The sequence below is a fragment of the Pempheris klunzingeri genome, chromosome 21 (assembly GCF_042242105.1).
Source record: "Pempheris klunzingeri isolate RE-2024b chromosome 21, fPemKlu1.hap1, whole genome shotgun sequence".
NCBI lineage: Eukaryota > Metazoa > Chordata > Actinopteri > Acropomatiformes > Pempheridae > Pempheris > Pempheris klunzingeri.
This window is the reverse complement of record NC_092032.1, coordinates 3733959-3758293: the sequence shown is the minus strand read 5'-3', so window position 1 is coordinate 3758293 and position 24335 is coordinate 3733959. Positions and strand designations below refer to the sequence as shown.

The 24335-nt window shown below is 44.1% G+C and overlaps 1 protein-coding gene across 1 annotated transcript in view; it reads left to right on the top strand.

The window, feature by feature from the left end:
- kcnh2b (potassium voltage-gated channel, subfamily H (eag-related), member 2b) overlaps nucleotides 1–24129 on the top strand; it is a 197199-nt gene extending 173070 nt beyond the window's left edge. The window contains exons 7-22 of the mRNA XM_070852586.1: nucleotides 7507–7686; nucleotides 10249–10352; nucleotides 10681–10819; nucleotides 12413–12567; nucleotides 12963–13057; nucleotides 13255–13395; nucleotides 15636–15835; nucleotides 18395–18647; nucleotides 19759–19952; nucleotides 20069–20171; nucleotides 20386–20537; nucleotides 20655–20799; nucleotides 20884–21073; nucleotides 22114–22219; nucleotides 22546–22647; nucleotides 23701–24129. Of these exons, the coding sequence (XP_070708687.1) occupies nucleotides 7507–7686; nucleotides 10249–10352; nucleotides 10681–10819; nucleotides 12413–12567; nucleotides 12963–13057; nucleotides 13255–13395; nucleotides 15636–15835; nucleotides 18395–18647; nucleotides 19759–19952; nucleotides 20069–20171; nucleotides 20386–20537; nucleotides 20655–20799; nucleotides 20884–21073; nucleotides 22114–22219; nucleotides 22546–22647; nucleotides 23701–24129 (2688 nt within the window). The remainder of the gene's footprint in view (nucleotides 1–7506; nucleotides 7687–10248; nucleotides 10353–10680; nucleotides 10820–12412; nucleotides 12568–12962; nucleotides 13058–13254; nucleotides 13396–15635; nucleotides 15836–18394; nucleotides 18648–19758; nucleotides 19953–20068; nucleotides 20172–20385; nucleotides 20538–20654; nucleotides 20800–20883; nucleotides 21074–22113; nucleotides 22220–22545; nucleotides 22648–23700) is intronic.
- Nucleotides 24130–24335: the final 206 nt, after the last annotated feature.

The following is a 24335-nucleotide window of genomic DNA, read 5'->3' as shown; positions in this document are numbered from 1 at the left end:
ATATTGAAAGTACCATTCACAAGGCGCACTCTGTGATGGCAGGTTAATAGCTTGACTTGTCCATTGATGACAGAGGTATTCACAAGGGGCAGGTATGTGCGTGGGTGTGTTGAACAGGAAATGGCAGTTGGTTAATTGTCAGACTTGCTTGGTATCCATGATCATGAGGGAGAAAGAATGTGTCTGCGTATGTGTTCGAGGTTTCACGCTTCCAGACATGGAAAAATAACAATGGACATTATGTCTCAAATTTTAAAATATCTAACATTTTGTAACTAGACCACCTCTCCTGTGGCTGATACAACACCACGGGAAGTGGGGAAAAAAGGGTTTTTTACATGACACACACTCCCATGATGCTTGGAGACGTTGGAATACAATTGATTGAAAAACGTCTGTCCGACTCTAAATTGGAGCAAAGAGCCAATTGAAAAGATGGTAGTTAATGTATGTCTGAAAATATGACTATAACTGAGCTCAGAAGTTCATTTGTCTTCACCTTCTGTATTCATTTGTCTGCATGCTTGGACTGTAATTGTTTTTTCCAAGTTTACACCCATGTCCACAAGTGCCCCTGCCAAATGAATCTTATGGATGGAAGCCTTCCAAAACCATCAACACCCCTACCAAGCAGATGGATGGCGTGTGCTGCCTGACTGCCTTTGGCTGTCCTCAAAGCATGTCATGTTTTTTGGTCCCTATCCCCTCTGCACAAAGTGTTCAGAAGGCAGGACATCAAGTTTGATAACAGCTACAGAGAGCGGAACGGAACAGTGCAGTAGACGGAAGCATTTTAATAATGGGATGCTTTTTTTCTGATACCTTTTTGATCAGACACAACTAAAGATAAGTAGAGTTATACTCAATCACGGGTTACCTGTAAAGCACGTGAGATATCGGTCAACTGTGATGTATCTCTGTACTGTAACTTCTTGGCACATTTCACAAAGTGATACCCCGACTTCTGTTGAAAACTTTCTCTCAAGAGAAAAGGAAGTGCAAAAGTTAAATACAGTGAGCTGTTCAGGTGCACTTTGAATTATTTTTTTTTTTACTTCCTCAGTCTTTATGTGCCCAGGCCTGTGGCTCAGTGTCCTGCACCAATAGAAGATTTGATTGAGGATTAATGTTGGAGGTTGTTTTGGCTATTTGGCTGTCAGTCCAGTCCCTGGAGTGTGTGTGCGTGTGTGTGCATGAGCTATTAAACCTAGTTGCTTGTAAAAAGGTGAGTCATCACCTTCAGACAGACAGCTAACCTTGTCCTTCTATGTGCTGCTTTTTTGTGTTACAGTTTCCCTTAAAGAAGTTCTTTGCCTCATCTTTGATCAGTTCTGCTGTGAAAAGTTTTTTAGGAGGAAATCTGTTCATATGATCTTTACCCCTTTATAGGGCACTCATTGAAATACTTAGAAATTCAAAATTTCAACCCTAGACCATTACTGGTGGTCATTACAAGACTTTTTTGCTTTTGTGAGTTTTTCAAAAAAATGTTTAATGTTATGGTGAAAATCAAGGTCAATGAAGTCACCATATATGGTTTCTTGCTGGTCTGTCATGTAGCCTGATTGTTGCTGATTGGCTTGGAGAAATCTCGTAGTTCTGCTGCCTCATGGTGAGGCAAGGGGGGGCATTTTGAACTCCCACTTAAGTTACCAAATATGGTCCCTTGCCCGATAAAGGGTTAAGGTATGAAACACTTGACCATCATCAAGAAGAACTGACACTGCAGCAGTCTAATGGACAGCCTGTAAAAAACAAATCCTGTGATCTGTATTGCACCAGCCAAGACGTCAAATGGCCACTAAATGTCTAATTCAAGACAGTTAGGATTCAGTACACTCAAAACCCACGTGTCACAATGCAATCCAGGCAAATCCCATTTGTTTCAGGGATAATTGTCAAAGATGGTGTAGAATTTGCTGATGACGCTGCTGTCTGCTGGGCCGGGGATTCCACTCTGTAGACTGACGCCAGGAAGAAACAGCTTGTTGTGGGTGAAGTGAGAAAAACACATTGTCTTCTTAGCACAGACAGTCGGCTCTGTAAGTTGCCCCCTTCCTCCAAGTCTTCATCCGTCAGTGCTGTCATGAAACCCAACTCTGCCCAGTCTGCACATGAATGTGTCTTGACATCTGTACTTTTAACAGCCCTCACAGCAGTGTTTTTCAGTTTGACACAGATGGCTAAAAATAACCCGAAGGATACTCCAGGAGGGGATACACAGCTGAGAGGGGCATTTGACTGAACTGTAGAGGTTTGTCAGTGTGTGCATACACGTGCGTTTGCAAGTTTATGTTTGATCACACTTGAAGATTTATGTTAGTGTGTGCATGTCTGGATACAGATCTGTTGGGGATACTTGTGATAATACTAGATGTTTAGGGCAGAAAAAGCACAAGATGGTCCTTTTCTAGATTTACTCCTTTCATTTTGTTTTAATCCTGACACATACAATATTTATGTGTGACTGCAGCAGCCATTTCCAGTGGCCACTGTATGTGGTCCTTCAGAAAACAACAAAGCACAGAGCCTGAGGCACTAGAAGGGTTTGGCACCATGAAGCCAGAGTGAAAGCAAAGGCCACAATTATAAACCATAAAAATCCTGAAATTTCTCAATTAGAGTCAAAGACATCCAGGACAGAAATTAAAATTGAGACGCTTTCTAGCAGTGTGAAATCAAATGTTTTAGCTGATGCGTACCATATAAGATGTATCCATTCATATTTTTCCTTTGGGGAAAAAACAGCTGGAGGGGGAGGGTCCTATCTGCAGTGCAGAGGCAGCTTAAAGACCGCTGTTGAAAACTGACAAGCCCCACAGATGCGATAAGACCACTGATGCGTGCAGAGCCGGAGAAATTTGATGAGCTTTATACCAACTAACAAAAGTTTTTGTTTGATAAGCTGACGTTCATAGTCATGTTTGGTAAATTACAGCAAATGTACGTAAGAGTTACTGTTGGTCAGTTGTGTGTCTAGAAAAGGAAATTAAATATTAATAAGAGTAGGAGGTGGGATTAGGTGGTCGTGTCTTGGTCAGCCTGGGTTTTCATTTCTCAGCAGCACACGTATGCACACACCTTTATCCTGCCCTCAGAGAGCTGGGGATGTCATACTGCAGTGTAGTCAGGTCAAGCAATATACTTTCACATTCATAGAATTCCCATACTACAAAACCTCAGCCCCTTTGGAAAGTTCAGCCTTGTTTTAAAGGCAAAACATGCTGAAAAAATAATAGATCAGTTTTAGCCAGAAGGGACAAATTCAGATCAGCCAGTCAGTTAGGATGAAACACTGACATGAAGTGATCGAGAAGAATTTCACGGATGAAGCCAGGCAGCTTGCCATGGAGAGATCTTTAGTGTTTACAGCCAACAAGAATGAATCAATATACATCAATATCATTCTGTATTGTCGGTGACATACCTGTGAATGTGCTCGCGGATGCCAGGTGCTCCGTGAGCGTTGCATCAAACTCAACAAAAGCCTGCACCAGCTCCACGAAGTTCCCTTTGTTGAATCCCGTGCTACTGGCCAATTCGTTGTGACCCCTAAATGCCTGCTCCTGGCCTCCGATGTACAGAACAGCAACAATCATTCTGCCATTTTTGTTCATTTGCTGGTTATGTCTTGATACACTTCAGGACATTGAGTGCCCCTCCATATGGCCCGTGGTAGGTGTGAAAGATGAACGAATCCCGCTGTGCCCCGTGGGTTGTTCAAGGTGGTGGTGGATTGGCAAAAGAGGCGGTTTAGCTTAACGCTTTCTGTTAGCCAGTCAGTCCAAGTGTAGTATGCCTTTCAAAGAGAACAAGCTTTCCCTTAAGCTCTCCCATAAGTAGGGTCAAGCTTCGGAGTTGACCCACCATCCTTTTAATCTTTAGCTGAACCTCAAAAGGTAGCTTGGTAAGATAGTTCCTTTCGCTCCTTACGCTCAGCTGAAGCACAAGTATAGGATGGTGGAGTGTTTTGACCAAAACTCAGTTAAAGACACATTTGTGGGAAAGAATATTTTTTTGCTTTCATGAAATATCTTATTGGGAGGGCCAGGCTTTCTCTGGCCGCCAAGAAAATCCACCACTGGGTCCAGACTGAAATATCTCAACAACTAGTGGATGAATTGCAATCAAATTTAGTACAGAGATTCATGCCCCCAAGAGGATGAATTCTAGGATGAGTTCCCCTGACTTTGCATCTTATGCCTGCAAAACTGATACATCAGCTTAAGTTGTACTTTTGTGCTCAGTAGCTAATGTTAGCATGCTAACATGTTACTTTAAGAGTCAACATGGTACGCATTAGATCTGTTTGATCTCAGCATGTTATAAGATATACAAATCAAGCTAGTATTACTGTAGTCTCCAAGGGCTGAAGACCGATCATATCAAGAGAACTCTGGGGCACCAATAAATGTTTGGGTATCGGAAATAATTATCAAAGATAACTGATAATTGTATAGATTAATGGAACTTAGTGTAAAGTAAACGAGGAAAAAGATTCAACTGATTCAGTCTCATAAAATACTAAACTATCAATTTGGTATTATGATTAATAATTAACTGAACTACTACCAAAATCAGCTAGTTGAAGGATTTCAGAGTTCTTGACAGAGTAGAGGTTGGCAGTATTCACTCTTGTACAATATTATAGAATACAGCATATGTATGAGCAACTAACATCAACTTAACTTTATGGCTGCACAGTAAACTAGAGCACATAACAAATCAAACTCAATGAACATTAAAGCACCAGAGCAAACCACCGCTGCACCAGGAAAGGTTTCCAGGAAAACTCAAGGTGAAACAAAGCTGGATCCTCAGCGGTCCAGAGGAGAAGTCAGAGAGAGCCAAGCTGAACCCTCGAGGGGTCCAGAGGAGAGGTGAGAGAGAGCAGAGTCCAGCTTGACCCTCAGGGATGTGAGAGAGAGAGAGAGAGAGAGCAGTGGGGGAGCTCTGGTTTTGTTAACCTGAGGTTGTAGGGTCATTTGTCACACATTGACCAATGGTGGCTGTAAATCTGGGTCCAAGGGTGTGTTTAGCACATATGTGTGAAAGTAAAGGACTCTGGGAAACTGAGTTCAGAGAGGGAGCCCCTTTGTTCAAAAGACAAAGAAGCATATAGTCCTCATGAATTTGGTGGAGCTCAACAACTCAAATCAACTAATAATTCAAGTTTTGCAATTATCCATTTAGATAATTCATACAATTTCTGTTCAGTATTCTAGTAACTCTATTAACAAAATGCCAGTGCAGGTAGGATTTTATGCAAGTAGGGACTTTAGTACAGAAATACATAGATACTTAAGCTTAGATGTGAAACAGCTGAAACAGGCTCAATTACAAAAATAGATCAAGCAAATATTATCTTGCAAATGTTGGCATCTATAAGAAGGACTCCTAAGGAAATACAGAGAGAGCAAGGTGAATCAGATCCTCTTATACCAGATGTTTGAGGGAGGGTTTAACCACAAATAAAGTCTGCCACAGTATGTGAAGGATGAATACATGAAAATAATGGCGAAAAGGAAGGGGACTGTAAAAATGAGGCAGGAAGGCTGACTGAGAGTCAAAGAGGAGGAGAGAGAGAGTCTAAAGGGATGAAAAACTGTCCATGCAAGCTGGAGAAGAAAGGAAGGTGAGACATGAGGCAGGATGAATGGTAATATGTGACCGGGTGACTGAAAAGTGATTGATCTGCTGGCTGTGTGGTTAGAGGAGAAAAAGGTAGAAAGGTGGAGTGAGGATTCCTGGAAGAAAACATTAAATTATAAAAGAAGAGAGATTTAGTAGGTCAAGGGAGGGGGTAGGAAGAAAGCAGAACAAATGGAGTAAAGAGTAATGAAATAAATGAATCAGAGTTGACAGGGGAAAGAAGCTTACCAACTGGGAATACTCAGTATACTCAGCATAATATCTGAATCACACTAAAACAAGTCTTTGGTTGTTTTACCTCGTCTGTCAGAGCTTTGGATGTGTTTTGTTTCACTTATTGTTACACACTGCACACACTTGGGTTGGAACTCTGTCACTCTGCTGTATTTGTCACCTCCTCCAGGCCAAACAAGGGTAAAATCTACCTGCTACAAATGTGTCTGTTGGTTACAGTTCGGTTACAATTGTTTGGAAAATCCTTCATAGCCACAGAGAGTCGATGCAACCTTGAATCATCTTGAAGAAATATAAAATATACTGTGGCTCTGTCCCCAATTACTTGATTTGAAGAGCCAAGTCAGTCGCCTAAAGCTTTCAGTGCTCCTTTCACTTCTGAAGACCAGATCGAAGGCAACAAAAAAATAAACCGCAAGAACAGAATCCCCAGCATGCACAAAGTGCTTCTGATGTCAGTGGGTCAAAAAAAAAACTTCAATCGAAACTTCACAAACGTCAGACCGTCGTCGACAAAAGGTTTGCAGCAACAGCAACATTGTCTACCTTTGTGACAATACATTCTCCTTTCAGTTATTTCGCTGGTTACTGATGCACGTGCTCACACACACTCTGTTTGTGTGGGTACCGTACAACAGTGAAAGTCAGTCAAAACTCACGTCTGAATTTGTCATAACTTGCATTCTAATGCTCAGCATTTTTTTCAGCACGGCAGCCGAGCAGCTTCTGGGGTTCACTTTGTGATTCTATTAAGCACAGACGCAAGGCAGGCTGTGCTAATGGCTCTCTGTTCTGATTTAGTGCTGTTCTCATCCGAGGCGAGTGCAGTGCAGATGGTGGAATACATTATTGTAAATAAAGCTATTCAGAACTGCTCCATAATGCCTAAGATTTCATTCCTGTTGCGTGTTCAGATGTATTAGTGTGTAGGACAGAGGAAAAGGATCTGTGTGGGTGGGAGGGTGTTATAGGTTTGGGGTGGGGGGGGTGTTTGCAATATGGTTATATGTATATGGGGTTCCTTGGCTCTCATGTCACAGCTACTGGTACAGAAAAATGGAGGATGTGACTGGAATCATTACTGCTAAGTGTGTGTGTGTGTGTGTACATCGATGCGTTATTGTGCAATTGCACATCTGTGTGCCCTCAGAGGATGACCTCAAGAGGGTCAGTGCCTTCAGAACAGTTCTCGTCATCCTCAGTGGACACTGGCTCCATCGCTGTAATTGCAAAATGCTGTTGTTGTAGCCTCTGTGAAAGCACAGCACACGTCATGGAGGCTGATGTATATTGCATGGAGCCACTAAATGCAAACTGTGTGTGTGTGTGTGTGTGTGTGCATAGTTTACATGTAAGTCAACTTGTTTTTCCATTACACTGCTTCATTAGGTACAGTCTTATGGTGATTTAGTCTATTTTTCCTTCTCTCCTCCCCATTTCTGTCATTCTTCTTCTTCCCCACATTTGCTCTCCACCTTCCTGCTTTCACAACCATCCATTCTCCTCTGTCTTTGTCTTAATGCATCCTCACTTCCTTTGCCTCATCACTTTCCTTCCCTTCTTCTCTGTCTTCCATTATTGGATGTCTGATTGCCCCTCTGTTTCCCTCTCCCTACTCAGGTGCTATCTTTGGGTGCAGATGTGTTGCCAGAGTACAAGCTCCAGGCTCCTCGCATCCACAAGTGGACGGTCTTGCACTACAGCCCCTTCAAGGCGGTGTGGGACTGGTTAATTCTGCTGCTGGTCATCTACACTGCTATCCTGACACCCTACTCAGCCGCATTCCTCCTCAACGACCAGGTGGGTTCTCACCTGGGGAGAGAATCATTAATCAGCCTGCTGTTAAGTACATCTTATTTGGGACAGCTGTGGCTCAGAGGTAGAGTGGGTCGTCCCTCAGTCGGAAGGTCGGTGGTTTGATCCCCGGCTCCTATGAGTCAGTATGTCGAAGTGTCCTTGGGCAAGACACTGAACCCCAACTGAATGGGTGAAGGTGGTAATGTAAAATGTCATGTAAAAGGGCTTTGAGTAGTCGACATGACTAGAAAGGCGCCGTGCAAATACAGGCCATTTACTTATGTATGCTGCCTAAACATGAATCACAACATTGATTGACATCTTCACTTCAATCAGGAGAGGCTTAATTGAAGAGATCCTCAAAGAATAATACAATACATGTAGTGATGAAGTGCACAATGACACAATGACAGTCATAACATATGATCCTGAAACAAGACTGAAGGGTCTAAGGATCGAGGCAAATATATAGTCTGTGACTGATTGCCCAATGCCAATAGCAAAAGCTTGTGTGGACATACAGTTGCACTCAAAATTATTCAACCCTCATTGCAAATTTGGTGTACTGGCAAAATTGACAAACTTTCAGCTGTGTTCAATGAACAACTCACACAAGAACAGTTTAAAAAGCTCAACACAACTAATGTTACAGGCGGAATCTCCAAATTCAACAAAATGTGCCACTAATGACAACTGCAGTCTCAAAATATTCAACCCCCTGAATAGAATCCCTCATAAGAGCACTTATTTGCAAATCATGTGTCGTGTCAAGTTCACCTGATGCACCGAATGAGGCTGTTGGTTAGTTGCATCACAGAACACATCAAAAACCCAGACTGGCCAGGGGTTTGTTCTCAGTGACGTTTGGTTGCAGTCAAGAGAACTGTCCAAAAAGTTAAGAGAGGAGATCATTGCCTTGCACAAACAAGGAAAAGGATACAAAAAGAGGTACTGACTGTTCCCAGAGATACTGTTGGAAGCATAGTTCCCAAGTTCAAAGCTAAAGGAACACTGGCTGCACTACCTGGACGTGGCAGAAAGAGGAAGCTATAACGGCTGCCACTAGATTTCTGAGGAGGCAGGAGGCCACAAACCCTTGGGTGACTGCAAAAAGACTGCAGCAAGACTTTCACTTTCAAGGTTTCAGTTTCCACAGTAAAGTACATACTAGATGTAAGACATACACATCCACTGACCCAAAAGCACAAGACAAGTCAGCTCCAACATGCTGGAAACCATATAAACAAGCCACAGATGTTTTGGGATTCTGTTCTGCGGAGCGATGAAACAAAACTGGGACTTTTCTAGTCTATGGATCAGCGGTATGTCTGGAGGAGGAGGAACAAGGCACATGCTGAAAAGAACCCCCTGCCTACAGTGAAGCATGGCGGAGGCTCAGTGGTGCTCTGAGGCTGCTTTGCTTCTTCTGGTACTGGAAACCTGCAGCGTTTGAAGGGCAAAACAGATTCAATCAAGTATCAGGAAGTCCTAGGAGAAAACGTCATGCTGTCTGTGAGGACGCTGAAGCTTTGCTGTCACTGGACCTTCCAACAGGACAACGATACCAAGCATACCTCACAGTCCACCAAGGCTTGGCTGCAGAAAAAGTCCTGGAAGAAAGAAGGAAGTCAAGAGAGCTGGAGGCTATTGGCCATGAGGAATGGGCTCAGATTCCTCAGGAATGCTGTCATGATACATCTGGCTATGTATCATGTTTGCACCACATCATAACAGCAAAAGGGTGCTCTTGCACTAAACATGCTTGTCAAGAAGGGGTTGAATCATTTTGACACTGCAGTCATCATTAAAAGTGTTGAACTTGCAGAAACCACCTGTAATATTAGTTGTGTTGAGCGAATGTTCTTATTTAAGTTGTTCATTGAACACAGCTGAAAGTTTGTAAATGTTGCCAATACACCTAATTTGCAGTGAGGGTTGAATAATTTTGAGAGTCTTTGAGATAAGCTTCAAGTTAAGTTAGTTAACTGTTAGTAGCAGCTTGCAGCTTGCTACCCCAGTCAACGCTTCCTGCAGTAACTTAGTTTCACAATAAAGGCCTACCACTGAAGACAAAAAACACTGTAAAGCACATTAAGTTGTTGAATTAGTATAAATGCTAGTTCAAACATTAACATTTTCTGTTCACGGCAGTTGAACAGAGCAGAACAGACAGAGAAGGGCTCCCACTGTGAGAGTGTCCTTTGAGTGACACATAGTGTCTGTTGGCAAATAGTGATGAATAAAGTATATTCTGTTGTGCAAGAATGCAGAATAGTGTGCAAAGAGGATTTCCACCTAAATGCACACGGTGTTGTTAGGAAAATGTATTTCTTGTAGAACAAAAAGCACGCCTGTTGTACTGGTGCTTCTCTAAGCGCTGTTTTTGTTTCCCTTTTTCATGCTTTCATGCTTCACTTACATATGTATGCAAATGATCTTGACATACTTAATGCTAATCCATTTTGAAGGAGGTAATCTCACAGAGCTATTTTTAGAGCATTATACTATGATTCTCTTTTTTTCTACCCCTCTCCTCTCCTCTCCTCTCCTCTCCTCTCCTCTCAGGTAGAGGTAGCCCTGCAGAGTTGTGGTTACTCCTGCTCTCCTCTCAGCGTGGTGGACCTCATAGTGGACATCATGTTCATTATCGACATCCTCATCAACTTCAGGTCTGGCTTTAGACACACAAGCACACATTATAACAGCAGTATTAGCAGTAAAAATAGTAGCAGTGTTGTTTTTTTTTTTTTGTTCCAGTAGAAGCAGCTGCAGCAGTAGCAGTAGTGGAATTAGTCATAGTAAACACAATAATGCTGCAAGTCTAATCCAGTGCTCTTTCCTCATTAATCTGTTATTAAAGTTACTCTGGTTGTAGCATTAGTAAAAATAGTTGTTAGTAATGGTGGTTATCACAGTAGTAGTGGTTGTGTCAAACATATTAGATTAACAGCTATTAATGTCATGTCATTTTGATATAATCTGCACTCCTCCTCTCAGGACAACATACGTGAACACTAATGACGAGGTGGTGAGCCACCCAGTGCGCATCGCTGTCCACTACTTCAAAGGCTGGTTCCTTATCGACATGGTAGCTGCTATTCCCTTTGACCTGCTGATCTACCGCAATGGAGAAGAGGTATGGCAATGATGAAGAGTGGGAGGGAGGCAGGGAGGGAGGGAGGGACAACTGGCTGTTTATATACCACGGAGAAGCTGCGAGGGAGGACATTAACGGTGTTGTGGAAAAAAAGGGAATAATGAGGACAGAGAGAAGCAGGGGTGGTCTAGTTTTTGTTTAACGGTCGTCTCCATGAGGGGTTGATTTGCGGTCAAGCTGTGGTGGAGCGTCAACATAAAGTGTGTCCTCCTCACATCACACAGTGCAGCGAACAAAATGCATCTGACAGAAGAGTGGGTGGAAACCAAGTGCATGGCTGAGCTATGTATGGTCAGTGCGGTCAATGTTCTGAGGATGGAAGGGAGGACTGTCCGCGCCTCGCTGTAAAAGCCTCCCGTGGATGTAAATCTTTGTTAATTCTTTACACCGTGGCCCCAGTGTTGCGGTCTGCACACCAAAAGTGACGTCAGTGTGTCTTACGTAGAGGGTGAAGGCTCCACAAGTTGTGGTGGTGCGCCTCCCAGTTTTTGAGAAGAGGCACCCGTATAAGAGTTTAAGTCTCAAGCCAATGTGAGATAACGCTGATGACATCTATTTTTTTCAAACTGAAGAAACCTCCAGAAGGGTCGCTTTAACCCTAGAACACTAACCTGACAGTTACTCACACCATCACTAACGTCGGGTATATTTTACCCGATAAAAACGTGACCACAATCGTGTGGGTGAAAGTCACCCGACGTTAGTGTCCTAGGGTTAATCGGTAATAATAATAATCACTGTGCTAAATCCCAGAGACAAAGATCCAGTAACACAGTGCAGCGTAGCTTGGTCTAGTCCAATAGTTGAAAAGACTGTCAGTGAAGCGATGGAGGGGGATATCTGGAGGGAAGATGGAGGAGAAAGAGGAAATTAGTTACACTGTAGGTTGCTGAATACTGCTGCATCCTTCCCAAATAATGAAATAAGGATGAAAACCATCAAGGCCAAGGTTGATAGACGCATCCCATGCAGCAGCCCAGCCCTGGGAAATTCCATTGACAGAGTAAGCGCTAATTGAAATGCATCTATAAGTAACTGGATGCATGTAAGAAATAAAAAAGTCTTATTTATTGTGATCAAGTCTCTCACCAAGCCAAAAAATGATGGATGTGGAAACTTGCCACGTCGATGTTGTCCGAAAGGGGCCACAGAGCCGAGAAAGTGGATTTTCCTCTGCAGACAGCTATTATTTACTGTGAGGACATGTGTGCACACACACACACACACACACACACACACACACACACACAGGGCAGGCCTAGGCTGTCTGCCAACACAGTGATCGGCCTGTTATTTATTTGTTGTATGGACACGGAGGGGGTCAGCTGAATTCAAGTAGGGAAGAGATGGAGTAGACAGCTGACAGTAATGAAAGGGTGCCTGGATTTCTCACCTCTACCGCAGCGAATCTGGACAAGGCCACGGTCGCACCGCCTGCGTGTGTGTGTGTGTGTGTTTGCGACATGACAGGATGACAGCAGGTGGGATTGCTGTGACACTGGAGCCAAGGGACTTTGTTTCCTGTCTACAATACTTATCTCTGCCTTTCTCTGTCTCTCCCATTCCCGTCAGACCACCACTCTGATCGGTCTGCTGAAAACTGCTCGTCTCCTAAGACTGGTGCGCGTAGCCAGGAAGCTGGACCGCTACTCGGAGTACGGCGCAGCTGTCCTCTTCCTCCTCATGTGCACCTTCGCCCTCATCGCTCACTGGCTGGCCTGCATCTGGTACGATGCCACGAGGCTGTGTGATGAACCAGGAAAGATTTAGAGGGGAGCACTGTGGGAATAATCACGTCTTTGTCTCGTATGCATGTGTCAGAACTGGACACTAGAGTCGTCACAATTAAGAGATTCTCAAGTGCACCACAACACTTATGATAAGTTTCTCGTGCTTTGCACAGAGTTGTACATCCAAAGTGCAATTAGTTTATCTGTTTCAAAATGTCTGAATCATACCTTCATAAATCTTATGAGCTATATATTTTGACAGCACCCTCAGGAGTGTGCAAACCCATGTAGTGTGCTTATTTTGTAATTGCTGTAGCAGCACCATCCTAATTATTGCTCACATCACAAAGTACAATCTTATTGTAACTGTTATTAACTAGTATTTTCCCCAGGTATGCCATCGGCAGCGTAGAGAGGAACGGTTCAATTGGCTGGCTTCACACGCTGGGGGATCAGCTGGGAAAACACTACAATGACTCCGTCCAAGGTACTGAGAGGAAAAAAGGATCTAGTAGTAATGCTGTTACTGCCTGTACTGGTTAGCTCAGTCGAATAGAAAACACATCCAACAAGTGCTTTTTGATTTAAATGTGACGGTGGGAGGATCATCAGCGATCATCCGTCCCTCTGTGAAACAAAGAACTGTTTTACAATATTCACGTGACCTCTAACTTGCCACACCAGGTTCGGGACCTTCCATCAAAGACAAGTACGTTACAGCTCTGTACTTCACCTTTAGCAGTCTGACCAGTGTGGGATTCGGAAACGTGTCCCCAAACACCAACTCCGAGAAGATCTTCTCCATCTGTGTCATGCTCATCGGATGTAAGTATCGATGTTATGGTCAGAGCAACTTCAGATTTGGTTAGAAGAAAGTGGTTTAACAAAAATGTCACATTATGTGAGAAATACATCCACCAGTGGAAACACTCACATCCAGCACTCCAAGCAGTGACAGCCAGTGTCACATCAGATCTTCAGGCTCCATCACAGCTGCTGGAGGTGATCTCTTGGTACTCTAGTCAGTGTAGGAGGGTCCACCACCTAACATGACTGAAGCGCCTCCCTCGTACGTCTTTTCCTGCTCTGTCTTTACTCGCCTGGTCTATGTATGCCAGAGCAAGCAGCAGGAGAAACTTTAAACAAGAAGGAAATGCTGTACAGTATGTGTGTCAACAATGTTTGACTTGAAAAACTAGTAAAAAAGGGATTTGAAACTGGATGTTGTTCAGGAGATGGCTGAATTAGTCAGTCCATCACAAAATCACGTGGTTTATAGGAACAATATTTGTGGTAAATCCTCCTTTTTCAGCTCTTCTTCTGCTACTCTGCAGACTCCAGTCAGCAGACCAGGGATTACATTAGACCGGACCGTATCAGTTAGAGAACTGGGCAGTTTTCTACACAGTTAAAGCTACAGTGGCTGCACAGAGCCGCTGATCATTCTTTTTTTTTTTTATTGTCTAACAGTACACCACGTCATGATTTATTACTATAACCAACTCCACTTAGAAGAAATATGACATTTAAAAGTAGTTCACAATCTAAAAAGTGACTTGAAACTAGTTACACAGCATGAAAGTAATCATTATTTTGTGCTTTTGCAATATGTATTTTACTGTTGTTATAGTTAAATAAGGCCTTTTTGGATGTTTTATTCTAGTTATGCTGTGTTTCTCCTCTACACAGTTTTGGCTTATGTTTGGCTGGAAAAATGACCTGAGGCTTGTAAAAATTTCCATTATGGAAGTACAATATTCTGTTGCTCTAAAATGGAATGTCCCATGTTATAAAACATACTCAAACAGAGCCAGAGATCAATTGTACAGAAATGCACATAGTCACTCACACTCATAGTAGTTTTACTGGGTGATGCAGACAATGATGGGAGCTGACAGAAGGTGAGAGGTCAGTCGATTCCGACATGTCAACAGGACAAAACAGGGAGGCTCACAAAGGATGCAACACAAAACGCTCTGTCCTCTACAGACAAACCCTTTCAGATCAGTCAAGCGTCTTCTCTGTCGGCTCTCTAGAGGACTGAACTCACGTGCAAAACCGTTGTATGAGCTGAGTTACTCTTTAACTGGTCTTATATCACCGCTTTCAAACCCTCTATTCACTATCCGAGGCAAATATTCAGCAGTCTGAGTCCAACAAATCAAGTGGATATCTACCACAGTTGTTTTTGGAACGATCCCTCAACCGACGAGCTGATTTTCAGCGCACGTGTTTAAACAGGAAGAGGCTTATAAACGTGTATGCTGTACTTGTATGATGTCGTAGCACATCAGGACCTCCTGCTCAGAGAGGATACTATCATGTATTAGAGTCCGAATGGATCGTATTCACACGGCACTTGTGCGTGTGCTGTAATGCAAAAAGGAAAATGTGCCTGTATGATGGAACGAAAGAGTGCAAATATGACACGATCAACCTCATTTGTATAGCGTTCTCATTTTCAAGCACTTCGTCTAAGAATAGAATCAAGCAATCATTGAAATTGCTGACCTTCGATAAAATAAGAAATAGAAAATGATGCCATTAGTCCAGATGAACTGCCGTCTTTGGTTCCATAATTATATAGACTTAAGAAGTCTGAGTAGAGCTTAAACTTTACTCATTTGTAAAGACACCTCTAATGTTCTGCACATGAAATTAATCTGCACTTACATACATTGCAAAATGTTGTATTTTCTTCTACGCAGCTCTTATACACACTATAACTCTTCATTATTCCTTAATGTTATACCATCAGCTGTCTGAGCTTCCTCTCCCTCCCCTCCTCACGGTCTTGTTCTTGTCATTCTCCACATACCGTCTTTTTTTTTTTTTTTGATCAAGCGTCTCACTCAAGGCTGTCAAGCTTCATGATATATTTCTTTTCAGATGGAGAAGGCAGTCAGCCAGAAATGTGTCAGGTCATATCAGTATAGCAGGTGCCCCCCCCCCCGTGTCTCCATCCGCTCTGTCAATGTATGTGTGACTCTTCCTCTCTTCTCTCCTACTTCCCTCGTTTCCGCCGTCCCCTCCCCCTCCCCCTCATCCCCATCTCCCACCGTCAGCCCTAATGTACGCCAGCATCTTTGGGAATGTGTCGGCCATCATCCAGCGGCTCTACTCGGGGACGGCCCGCTACCACACCCAGATGCTGAGAGTCAGGGAGTTCATCCGCTTCCACCAGATTCCCAACCCGCTCAGGCAGAGGCTGGAGGAGTACTTCCAGCACGCCTGGTCCTACACCAACGGCATCGACATGAACGCTGTGAGTGGTGATCCTCGCGTGTGTGTGTGTGTATGTGTGTGTGTATACACCTAGTCTGATAATGTAATGGATGACAGTTGCCTATGAATACACATGTACACACAGAAGGATAGAGGAGGGTTTTAAGGCTGTGACAGGATGATCTGAAGACTTTGTCTCAGCGTGACACCATCAGAGAAAGTAGGAAAGATGTGAGTTTTGTAAATATTATGCTCACACACACACACACACACATGCACACACACACACACACATGCATGACGGTTACTATACTTTTCACATGCAGACACCCACAGACACAGTGAATCACGCCTGTCAAAGGCTCACACACATGCAGAATGAAGGAGCGCTTTCAACTCGCTTGTCGTACACAGTCAACCTCAGCCTGAACTCTATGAGTCACAATGTATAGGATGGTGCTGTTTACACACACACACACACACACACACACACATGCATAGTCACATCTTCTATTTCTGAAGGCTTTGACTCAGATGTAATGTTGGACTCACACACATGCACGAATGCAACTGCAGATGCAGATCCAGCATCCAAACTCCCTTACAGAAGGGCGCTTGGGAGAAAAGTCCCAGTGCAAACACGCGATCCCGTCACTGAAATCCTGATTCATCTCGGTGTAATAAGTGAGCCACTTAACTAGAGAGGAGACAGATTTGACAAGCATCTACGGCAACGTGTTTTCCAGTGTCAACCCTCATCTTCCCTCGTTACGTTTAAGGCCCAGTGAAGTGTAGAATAATGAGCAGACCGGATTACAGAGTGTTTACTCTGTTGATTAGTACGATCGTGTGGAGCAGACCCGTCTGTCTCCGCAACTGATTTAGTTAGCTGTGACCTCTTTCAGTCATGAGGATGGAGAGGATAATGATGCAGCTCTGATGAGGGACTGACGACTGCTGAGCGCTGTGATGAGAGAGCAGGAGGAAGTAGAAAGAAAACTGTTGCATCTTTCTCGTGTGGATGAGCGGGACACTGAATCTGGTCTGAGGTCGCACTTTCGCAGTTGGCCTCTAACTTCTGTGTGAATATATGGGACTCGTGCAGACGCTGAGATCGATCACTAACATATATAAAATCAACATGCGTTGGCATAGCCACAGCCCCATGTGGCTCTCAGATGTGCTTCTCAGTGTAGTGGAAGCAGAAAGAAAACGATACTGTCAGAAGGACCAGTTAGTTTTCTGCTATCCTTGAAGTTTGTGTTTGTTTTTTTAGTAGATATACAGTGAAAGCAAAAAAAAAACCCATAAAAAACATCTCCCTTCCACACTGAGCAGAGGTAGAGAAGCTACAGCGAAAAGCACAGTAATATATCATGACAGAAAAACATTTAGACAAACAATAACAGTGCAGCTTTGAAAGTCAGCGGTTCAACATCTGCTAAATGCACCATTACAGTGGAGCCAAAAGAACACCTGATGCAGAATCTGACTTCAGCACATTGTGATGTCGGACCAGGCAACCCACAAATGGAGTAATAGTAGGCTGTTACACAAAGCATAATCAGCAGTTATCATCATTTCTGTGTTTCTGTGTCTTTAGTCCAGGACGTGACACATTTCAGAAAGTTTAGTGTGGTTTCAAGCTTGAGCAGAGATGGGAAGAGCTAATAGTATAATTAGTATTAAGAAAGGAAAATGCATGATGACTGCAGTAGAAAATAAAGGGGTGGGAATGAACAAGCAAAGAGACCTACAGAATGACCAAGTCAGGAGCTCAAGACAGAGGCGGGAGGTGAGAAGGGGCTGGTGACAAATGTGGAGAGAGAGAGAGAGAGAGAGAGAGAGAGAAATGGACATTATCCAGCAGAGATGAAGGCTGACATGAAGAGAGAAGCTGAAAACAGGCAAAGAGAGAAGAGGACAGACAGAAGCACAGTGTAGGTGTCTAGGCGCAGTTCTGTTCTGTGCAGTCAGCCGGAGAGTTACAAAAGAAGTCCATAGCCTGGGAGCCGGGGCTTCCCATGCTTACAGTGAACTCATTAAAACTGCACTGATTCTTCATATTAATTGCACTCCATGGGACCAGTTGGCCCTCTGAAGTGAATTTGCAGTGAAGCTCTAAAAAGCCATGCAGAGGCCCTTATAAACAGTGAGAATCTCCAACTTCAGATGCTTGTCTTCTCCTGCTAAGATGATATTAAAACCATGATTTCTCTGATGGTTAGAACCGATATCTTCTCATAAACGTGTAACAATTTAATTTTGTCGCACTGATTTGTGGAATGATGTCATAACAGTAAAAACGAACGATCCCCTGACTGTTCATGAGTGGGGGATGAAACCCATAAAGACAGTGAAGGATCCACTTTTATTATTGCTTTTAAAGCATCTCTGATGTGTGACATTTATTTGACATTAGCTTTGTGTTCTGGAGGTATCCTGTCAGCCACTGGCTGCTTGTAACATGTAACAATACAGATGTAACCTTCCTCTTGCTTTATCCCACCTCCTCCATCCTCCCTTCCCGTTCCCCTCTCCTTGTCTTCTCTCATTCATTCCTTCTTTGCTTCCTCGCTCCGTCCCTTCCCCTCCCCAGGTGCTGAAAGGTTTCCCAGAGTGTCTCCAGGCGGATATCTGCCTGCATCTGAACCGCACGTTGCTGCAGAACTGTAAGGCTTTTAAAGGCTCCACCAAGGGCTGCCTCAGGGCGCTGGCCATGAAGTTCAAGACTACCCATGCACCCCCGGGTGACACGCTGGTCCACGCTGGGGATGTCCTCACTGCCCTCTACTTCATATCCAGGGGATCCATTGAGATACTGAGAGGAGACGTGGTGGTGGCCATCTTGGGTACAAAAAATATAAATTCATATGTACATGTAAAGATTTCAGTGTTTGTCCTACTAATTATATTTATCACCTACTGTAGCCCCGATCCCTCATCAACCTTTAGGTTATTACAAACTAAATCTCTAGAGGATGACTTAGAAGTGCAAATAGTTTAGACTGATATCGTATTATTGTAGATTAAGAGCTAGACCCAGTCCATCGCAGACCAACTCAGCTGCTGGGGGGCTTACCTCAGTACGAGTAGTTCAGACCAACCTGCACGGACTAATCAGCAGGACAGGGGTAACAAAGTTGGTCCATTACCTCCTGTGTCCATCTGAACTTTGGAAAAGTGTGAAGCAAGCCGGTCACTTTTTTTTGGTTAAATATGGATGAGCTGGTAGCTCTATCTGCTGGTGAGTTCCTAGTAATGCAGCCTGGATGTAGGCTTGTTGAGGGTGTGCCTCTTCACTCGCCAACAATGAGATGGGATTGGATAGGTGTGTGTATGTACATATATATATATATATATGTGTGTGTGTGTTTCCACATGCCTTTGTATAGTCATGAGAACAAATAAAATTTCTACATCATTGTTGTGAGGACATTCGCCGAGTCCTCACAACATGAAAGGGCTATTTGAGGGTTAAGATTTGGTTTCAAGGGTAAGGTCAGAATTAGGTTAAGGTGTAGGTTTAGGGTAAGGGTTGGGGACAGGCATTCGGCTGTGATGGTTAAGGTTAGGGTAAGGGCCAAGGGTCAATGAGTGTCCTTACAAAAATAGAAAGATAAGAATGTGTGTATGTGTGTGTGTGTGTGTGTGTGTGAGTGTACTATTATCATGTGGAAAGCACTTAACTATTTGCTTTCCTTCAATAATTCAAGAGCTGTTTTCAAGATTTATGAACAGCAGCACAGGAGTGCAGAAGACAAAGCCTGGACATAGCTTACATGGGTTACCATAAAATCTCACATACACATGGTTGCCCTGTTATTATGTAGGATATTTGTTGATAAAAAAGTTTGCACTAGTTTTATCATTCTTCAGGATGAAGTCACCACTGAAGATACAGTACCGTCTTTCATGCATCTGTCCCATCCATAATGTTTTCCTTCTTGTCACCTCTCCCAGGGAAGAATGACATCTTCGGTGAGCCCATCAACCTGTACTCTCGACCAGGGAAATCCAATGCCGATGTGAGGGCTCTAACCTACTGCGACCTCCATAAAATCCTCAGAGAAGACGTCCTGGAGGTGCTGGACATGTATCCTGAGTTTGCAGACCACTTCTGGAGCAACCTGGAAATCACCTTCAACCTCCGAGATGTGAGTGCCAGTTGTTTGAGTCTCTGCTTTATCGAAGCGTCTGATTCTTACTGTCGCTTGTTTTGACGAGCAGCATCTTTTTAGTAAAGATTATTTCATGCTGTTCCTCATTTTAGACCAACATGATCCCAGGCTCTCCAAGCAGTGATGACTCCAACTGTGGGGGATTCAACAAGTTACGCAGACGCAAGTTATCATTCAGAAGACGTACAGAAAAAGGTATCCCGTTAAAGCTCATCGGTTGTTTTCCTGTCCCGTACAAAGAAACGACCTGACTGTCTGAATGCTTATAGAAATAAAAGTTCAGCGAATTTCATTTGATAATGAAGGTTGTCCATTTTTCTGGCTGTCCTCCCCTTCTGCTGGTTCTGATCCAGCGTGACTCACCATCTCCCTCTTTTTTTTTAATATTCCCTGGCACACCACTGTCCAGATGATGCAGATGCTGGAGAAATTAAAAAATCCCATAAGTCTGTGAGACGAAGACAGAGGGAAGCAGCCAACAACCAAAAGCAGAATGAGGCACAGAAGTGTCAGTGGGAGGCACATCGAAGCTCAGTGTCTTCACACTCTAGCGGTGATGAGGTATAACTACACTTTTCATCATGACTCCCTAAAATGGTCGGTGTAGGGTCTCCTTGGTTGTGCACCGTGGCACAATAAAAACTGGTGTAACTAGTCTTGGATCTCCACATCTTACAGGGGGAGGAGTCCATTGTGACCAGACTCGCCCCACCACCGGCAATGCTGGAGAATCCGCAGGCTCAGGCCACGCCCATGAACTTCAGAGGGAACACCGACGGTGATGGAGACCCCAAGACTGGGAACACCTGCAATGCCCTGTCAGGTACAGTCCAGCAGAGTGGTCTCCCCAGTGCCTGCCTGCACAGCGCTCACACTAAGACAGTCACTCTCTCCTTCTCCACCACAGGTGCGTTCTCAGGCGTGTCCAACATCTTTAGTTTCTGGGGGGATAGTCGGGGTGGTGGACAGTACCAGGAGGTTCCCAGCTGCAGCCTGGCCCCCCCTCCACCTCTCAACACACCGCTGCACAGCCTGAGCCGACACCAACGCAACCAGCTGGACACGCGCCTGGACCTGCTGCAGAAACAGCTCAACAGGTACAACTGACTGCGTGTCGGTGTGTCTTCTGCTTGGTGTGTTTCGCGTGTTGCTGAAGAAAGACGCCCTCAAACTGTTAAAAGACATCTTTTAAGAGTTCCTTTTACCTGGCTGCCTCTGAAGGAAGCCTCTTCTCTCCCGCACAGTGGAAAAAAGGAGTTTTTCCAACCCTGTAGGTTGTAGTTGGATGAGGCTCCTTTGTCAGGTCTTTTTGAGATCACAGGCCGTCTTTGTGCTGGCGCACGGCCATCAGGCTGGCCGCGCCTCCAGCTGAATGCTCGGGGTTTTAACGCATGATTGACTGGACGCCTGTGCTGGATAAGATGAGTCTGCAGGCTGAAGGAGTGTGTGAGGAGGCTTAGTTGGGGAGCATTGGTGTGTGAGGACAAACTGCTCTCCCAAGTACTACAAATATCTGCACACATGATAAAGTCTCCGTTGGCCCTCGGGAAGTTGAGCAGAGCCGAAGAAATAGGCACAGCGAAATCCTAATTAGCAGTGTGGGAGCTTCAGAGAGGACCCAGCAGGTTTGATGATAAAACGTACACCTCCTGTTTGTGGCACATACTTACCTGGTTCCACAGTGTGACTATGAACTAAGATGATAGTTTACTTGTAAGATGAGATAAAACTTTGTTGACTCCTGTGGGGAAAGCGGATTGTCACAGAGTAACATCAAGATGGGGAGAAAAATGCAGTATAAGCAAAAAAAAAGAGTTACAAAGAGTTAGAGTTTAGAAGAGTTTAGAAAAGTCTAACAGTTCTAGTTTTGGACACCCTACCTTTTCCACACCAGCCTCACCATCGAGATGTTGTGACATGTGGACTTTGAAGTACAAGCAGCGTGTCTAATAAGTTACATTTTACAGACTGACTTCCCGATTCAGCTTTGAGGATACAAATGTAGAAATTCCCTTTAAATGTGGAGTACTAAATGTCCTAGATAACATCAAGAGAAAGTGCAGGTTGTACGGATTTAATCGAAAGTATCAAATGGTCAAATAAAATACGGAGCGTAACAGTTGATCGTCTTCTGCAGGTTGGAAAGTCGCATGTCAACAGACATCGGAGCAATCATGCAGCTGCTGCAGAGACAGATGGCCCTGGTTCCTCCTGCCTACAGTGCCATCTCATCACCACCTCAGGTAATAACACACTTTTATGGGCGGCTGCGGCTCACAGGTAGAGCCAATCACAATCGGAAGACTGGAGGTTTGATCCAAGTGGGCGAGAGTGTGTGTGTGTGTGTGTGTGTGTGTGTGTGTGTGTGTGTGTGTGTGCAATCCATTTACCATTTATACACACATATAAATAGTAAATGGATGGTGACGCTTGTTGTCGCTGGGAAGCGTTTGAAGTCAGCCCGTCAACATCAGGCAGGAAAAAAGTTGTAGTTGTTTTCTATGATCATCGGAGACTGACCCAGAATGCAACACTTTCCTGCAGACCGATGAGACGTTGTCTCTTGCAGGTCTCCCCCTACCCTGGTCCCGGCCCAGGACCAGGTCCAGGAGAGAGACTGGTCCAGCCTGTTCCACCTCTGGAGACAGACACGCTGGCCTCTCTATCACAGGTGAAGCACATGCAGTAATAAACCGACTGCTTTGCATACTTGACTTTGCCCTCCTGATCAGCATTATTACATCTGACTGAATCCAAAGCTTTCGATTTGAAGCTTTGGATTCGTGCCTAAACTTCACAGTGTTACTTATTCCACATAGCAGCTACACTATGTGTGTGCTGAAAGAATTTAAGTGAGTGTTAACATAAGCCAGTGGAACACCTGCACTGTGTCATATGTAGTACATAAGAACTGCTAATGTCATGCTTAATATATTCCAACATTTTACATTATTTATTTTCTGAGAACAATTTTTAAATTCAAGACACGTTCTTACTGCATTTACATTCATGAAATCAGCATCACTGGTGTATACAAACTATCAAGTCAAAGCTAAGATCTTCCACCTCATGGCACAACTCCCAGGCACACTTGAGGGAAGGTTTACTCATTAATAAGAGTAGTAGCAGTAGAAGTAGTAGTAGAAGTAGTAGTAGTAGTAGTAGTAGTAGTAGTCGTAGTCGTAGTCGTAGTCGTAGTCGTAGTAGTAGTAGTAGTTGTAGTAGAAGTAGTAGTTGTAGTACTAGTAGCAGTAGAAGTAGTAGTTGTAGTAGTTGTAGTAGTAGTAGTAGTAGTCGTAGTAGTAGTAGTAGTCGTAGTAGTAGTAGTAGTCGTAGTCGTAGTAGTAGTCGTAGTAGTCGTAGTAGTAGTAGTAGTCGTAGTAGTAGTAGTAGTAGTAGTAGTTGTAGTAGAAGTAGTAGTTGTAGTACTAGTAGCAGTAGAAGTAGTAGTAGTAGTAGTAGTAGTAGTTGTAGTAGTAGTAGTAGTAGTAGTAGTAGTCGTAGTAGTAGTAGTAGTAGTAGTAGTAGTCGTAGTCGTAGTAGTAGTTGTAGTAGAAGTAGTAGTAGTAGTACTAGTAGCAGTAGAAGTAGTAGTTGTACTAGTAGTTGTAGTAGTAGTAGTAGTAGCAGTAGTAGCAGTAGAAGCAGTAGTAGTAGTAGTAGTTGTAGTAGTAGTTGTAGTATTTGTTGTAGCCGGTTCCACTGACCTGTTTCTTTCCTGCAGATCTTGGATACCCAGGACTTTGAGGAGTTGCCAGCCAAGCCTCTTGACTCCCTGCAGCCCCAGGACTCCTCACTGATCAACACCAGCCACAGCCAGCTCACTCCTACTGAACTGAACTGCCTGGGCCAGCATCTGGAGCTCGAACTGGGACTAGGGACTGGCGCTGGCGTCACTTCAGGACCAGCAGTAGGTTCAGGTTCAGGTTTAGGGTTACATTTAGAGAGTGGGGCAGCTGTGGGGTCAAGCTTAGGGGCAGGGTTAGATTTAGGTTCAGGGGTACGCATTGAGGCGGGGGCTGGGGCTGGGGCTGGGACAGATATATCCTCCCTGGATCCTGAAGCCCAAAGGAGGCTGTCCCTCCAAGAACCACAGGCACCTCTGGACTCACGGACACCACAAAGACACAGCTCTGACCCAGGGAGGAGCTAAGGGGGAGGAGAGTGGGATGGAGGGAGGGATACAGAAAGACAGCGAAAGTGATGTTTTATACTGCAGTTCCTCCATTTTCCACCGGTTCTCATAGCACTTTGGAGATAAACAGGCACCCACTGTACCTACCACCAACCCTTCGGGGCACCCAGCTACTGTATCTTCACTGCTGAAATGTCACCTCTAACCTCTCACAAGAAAGGCCA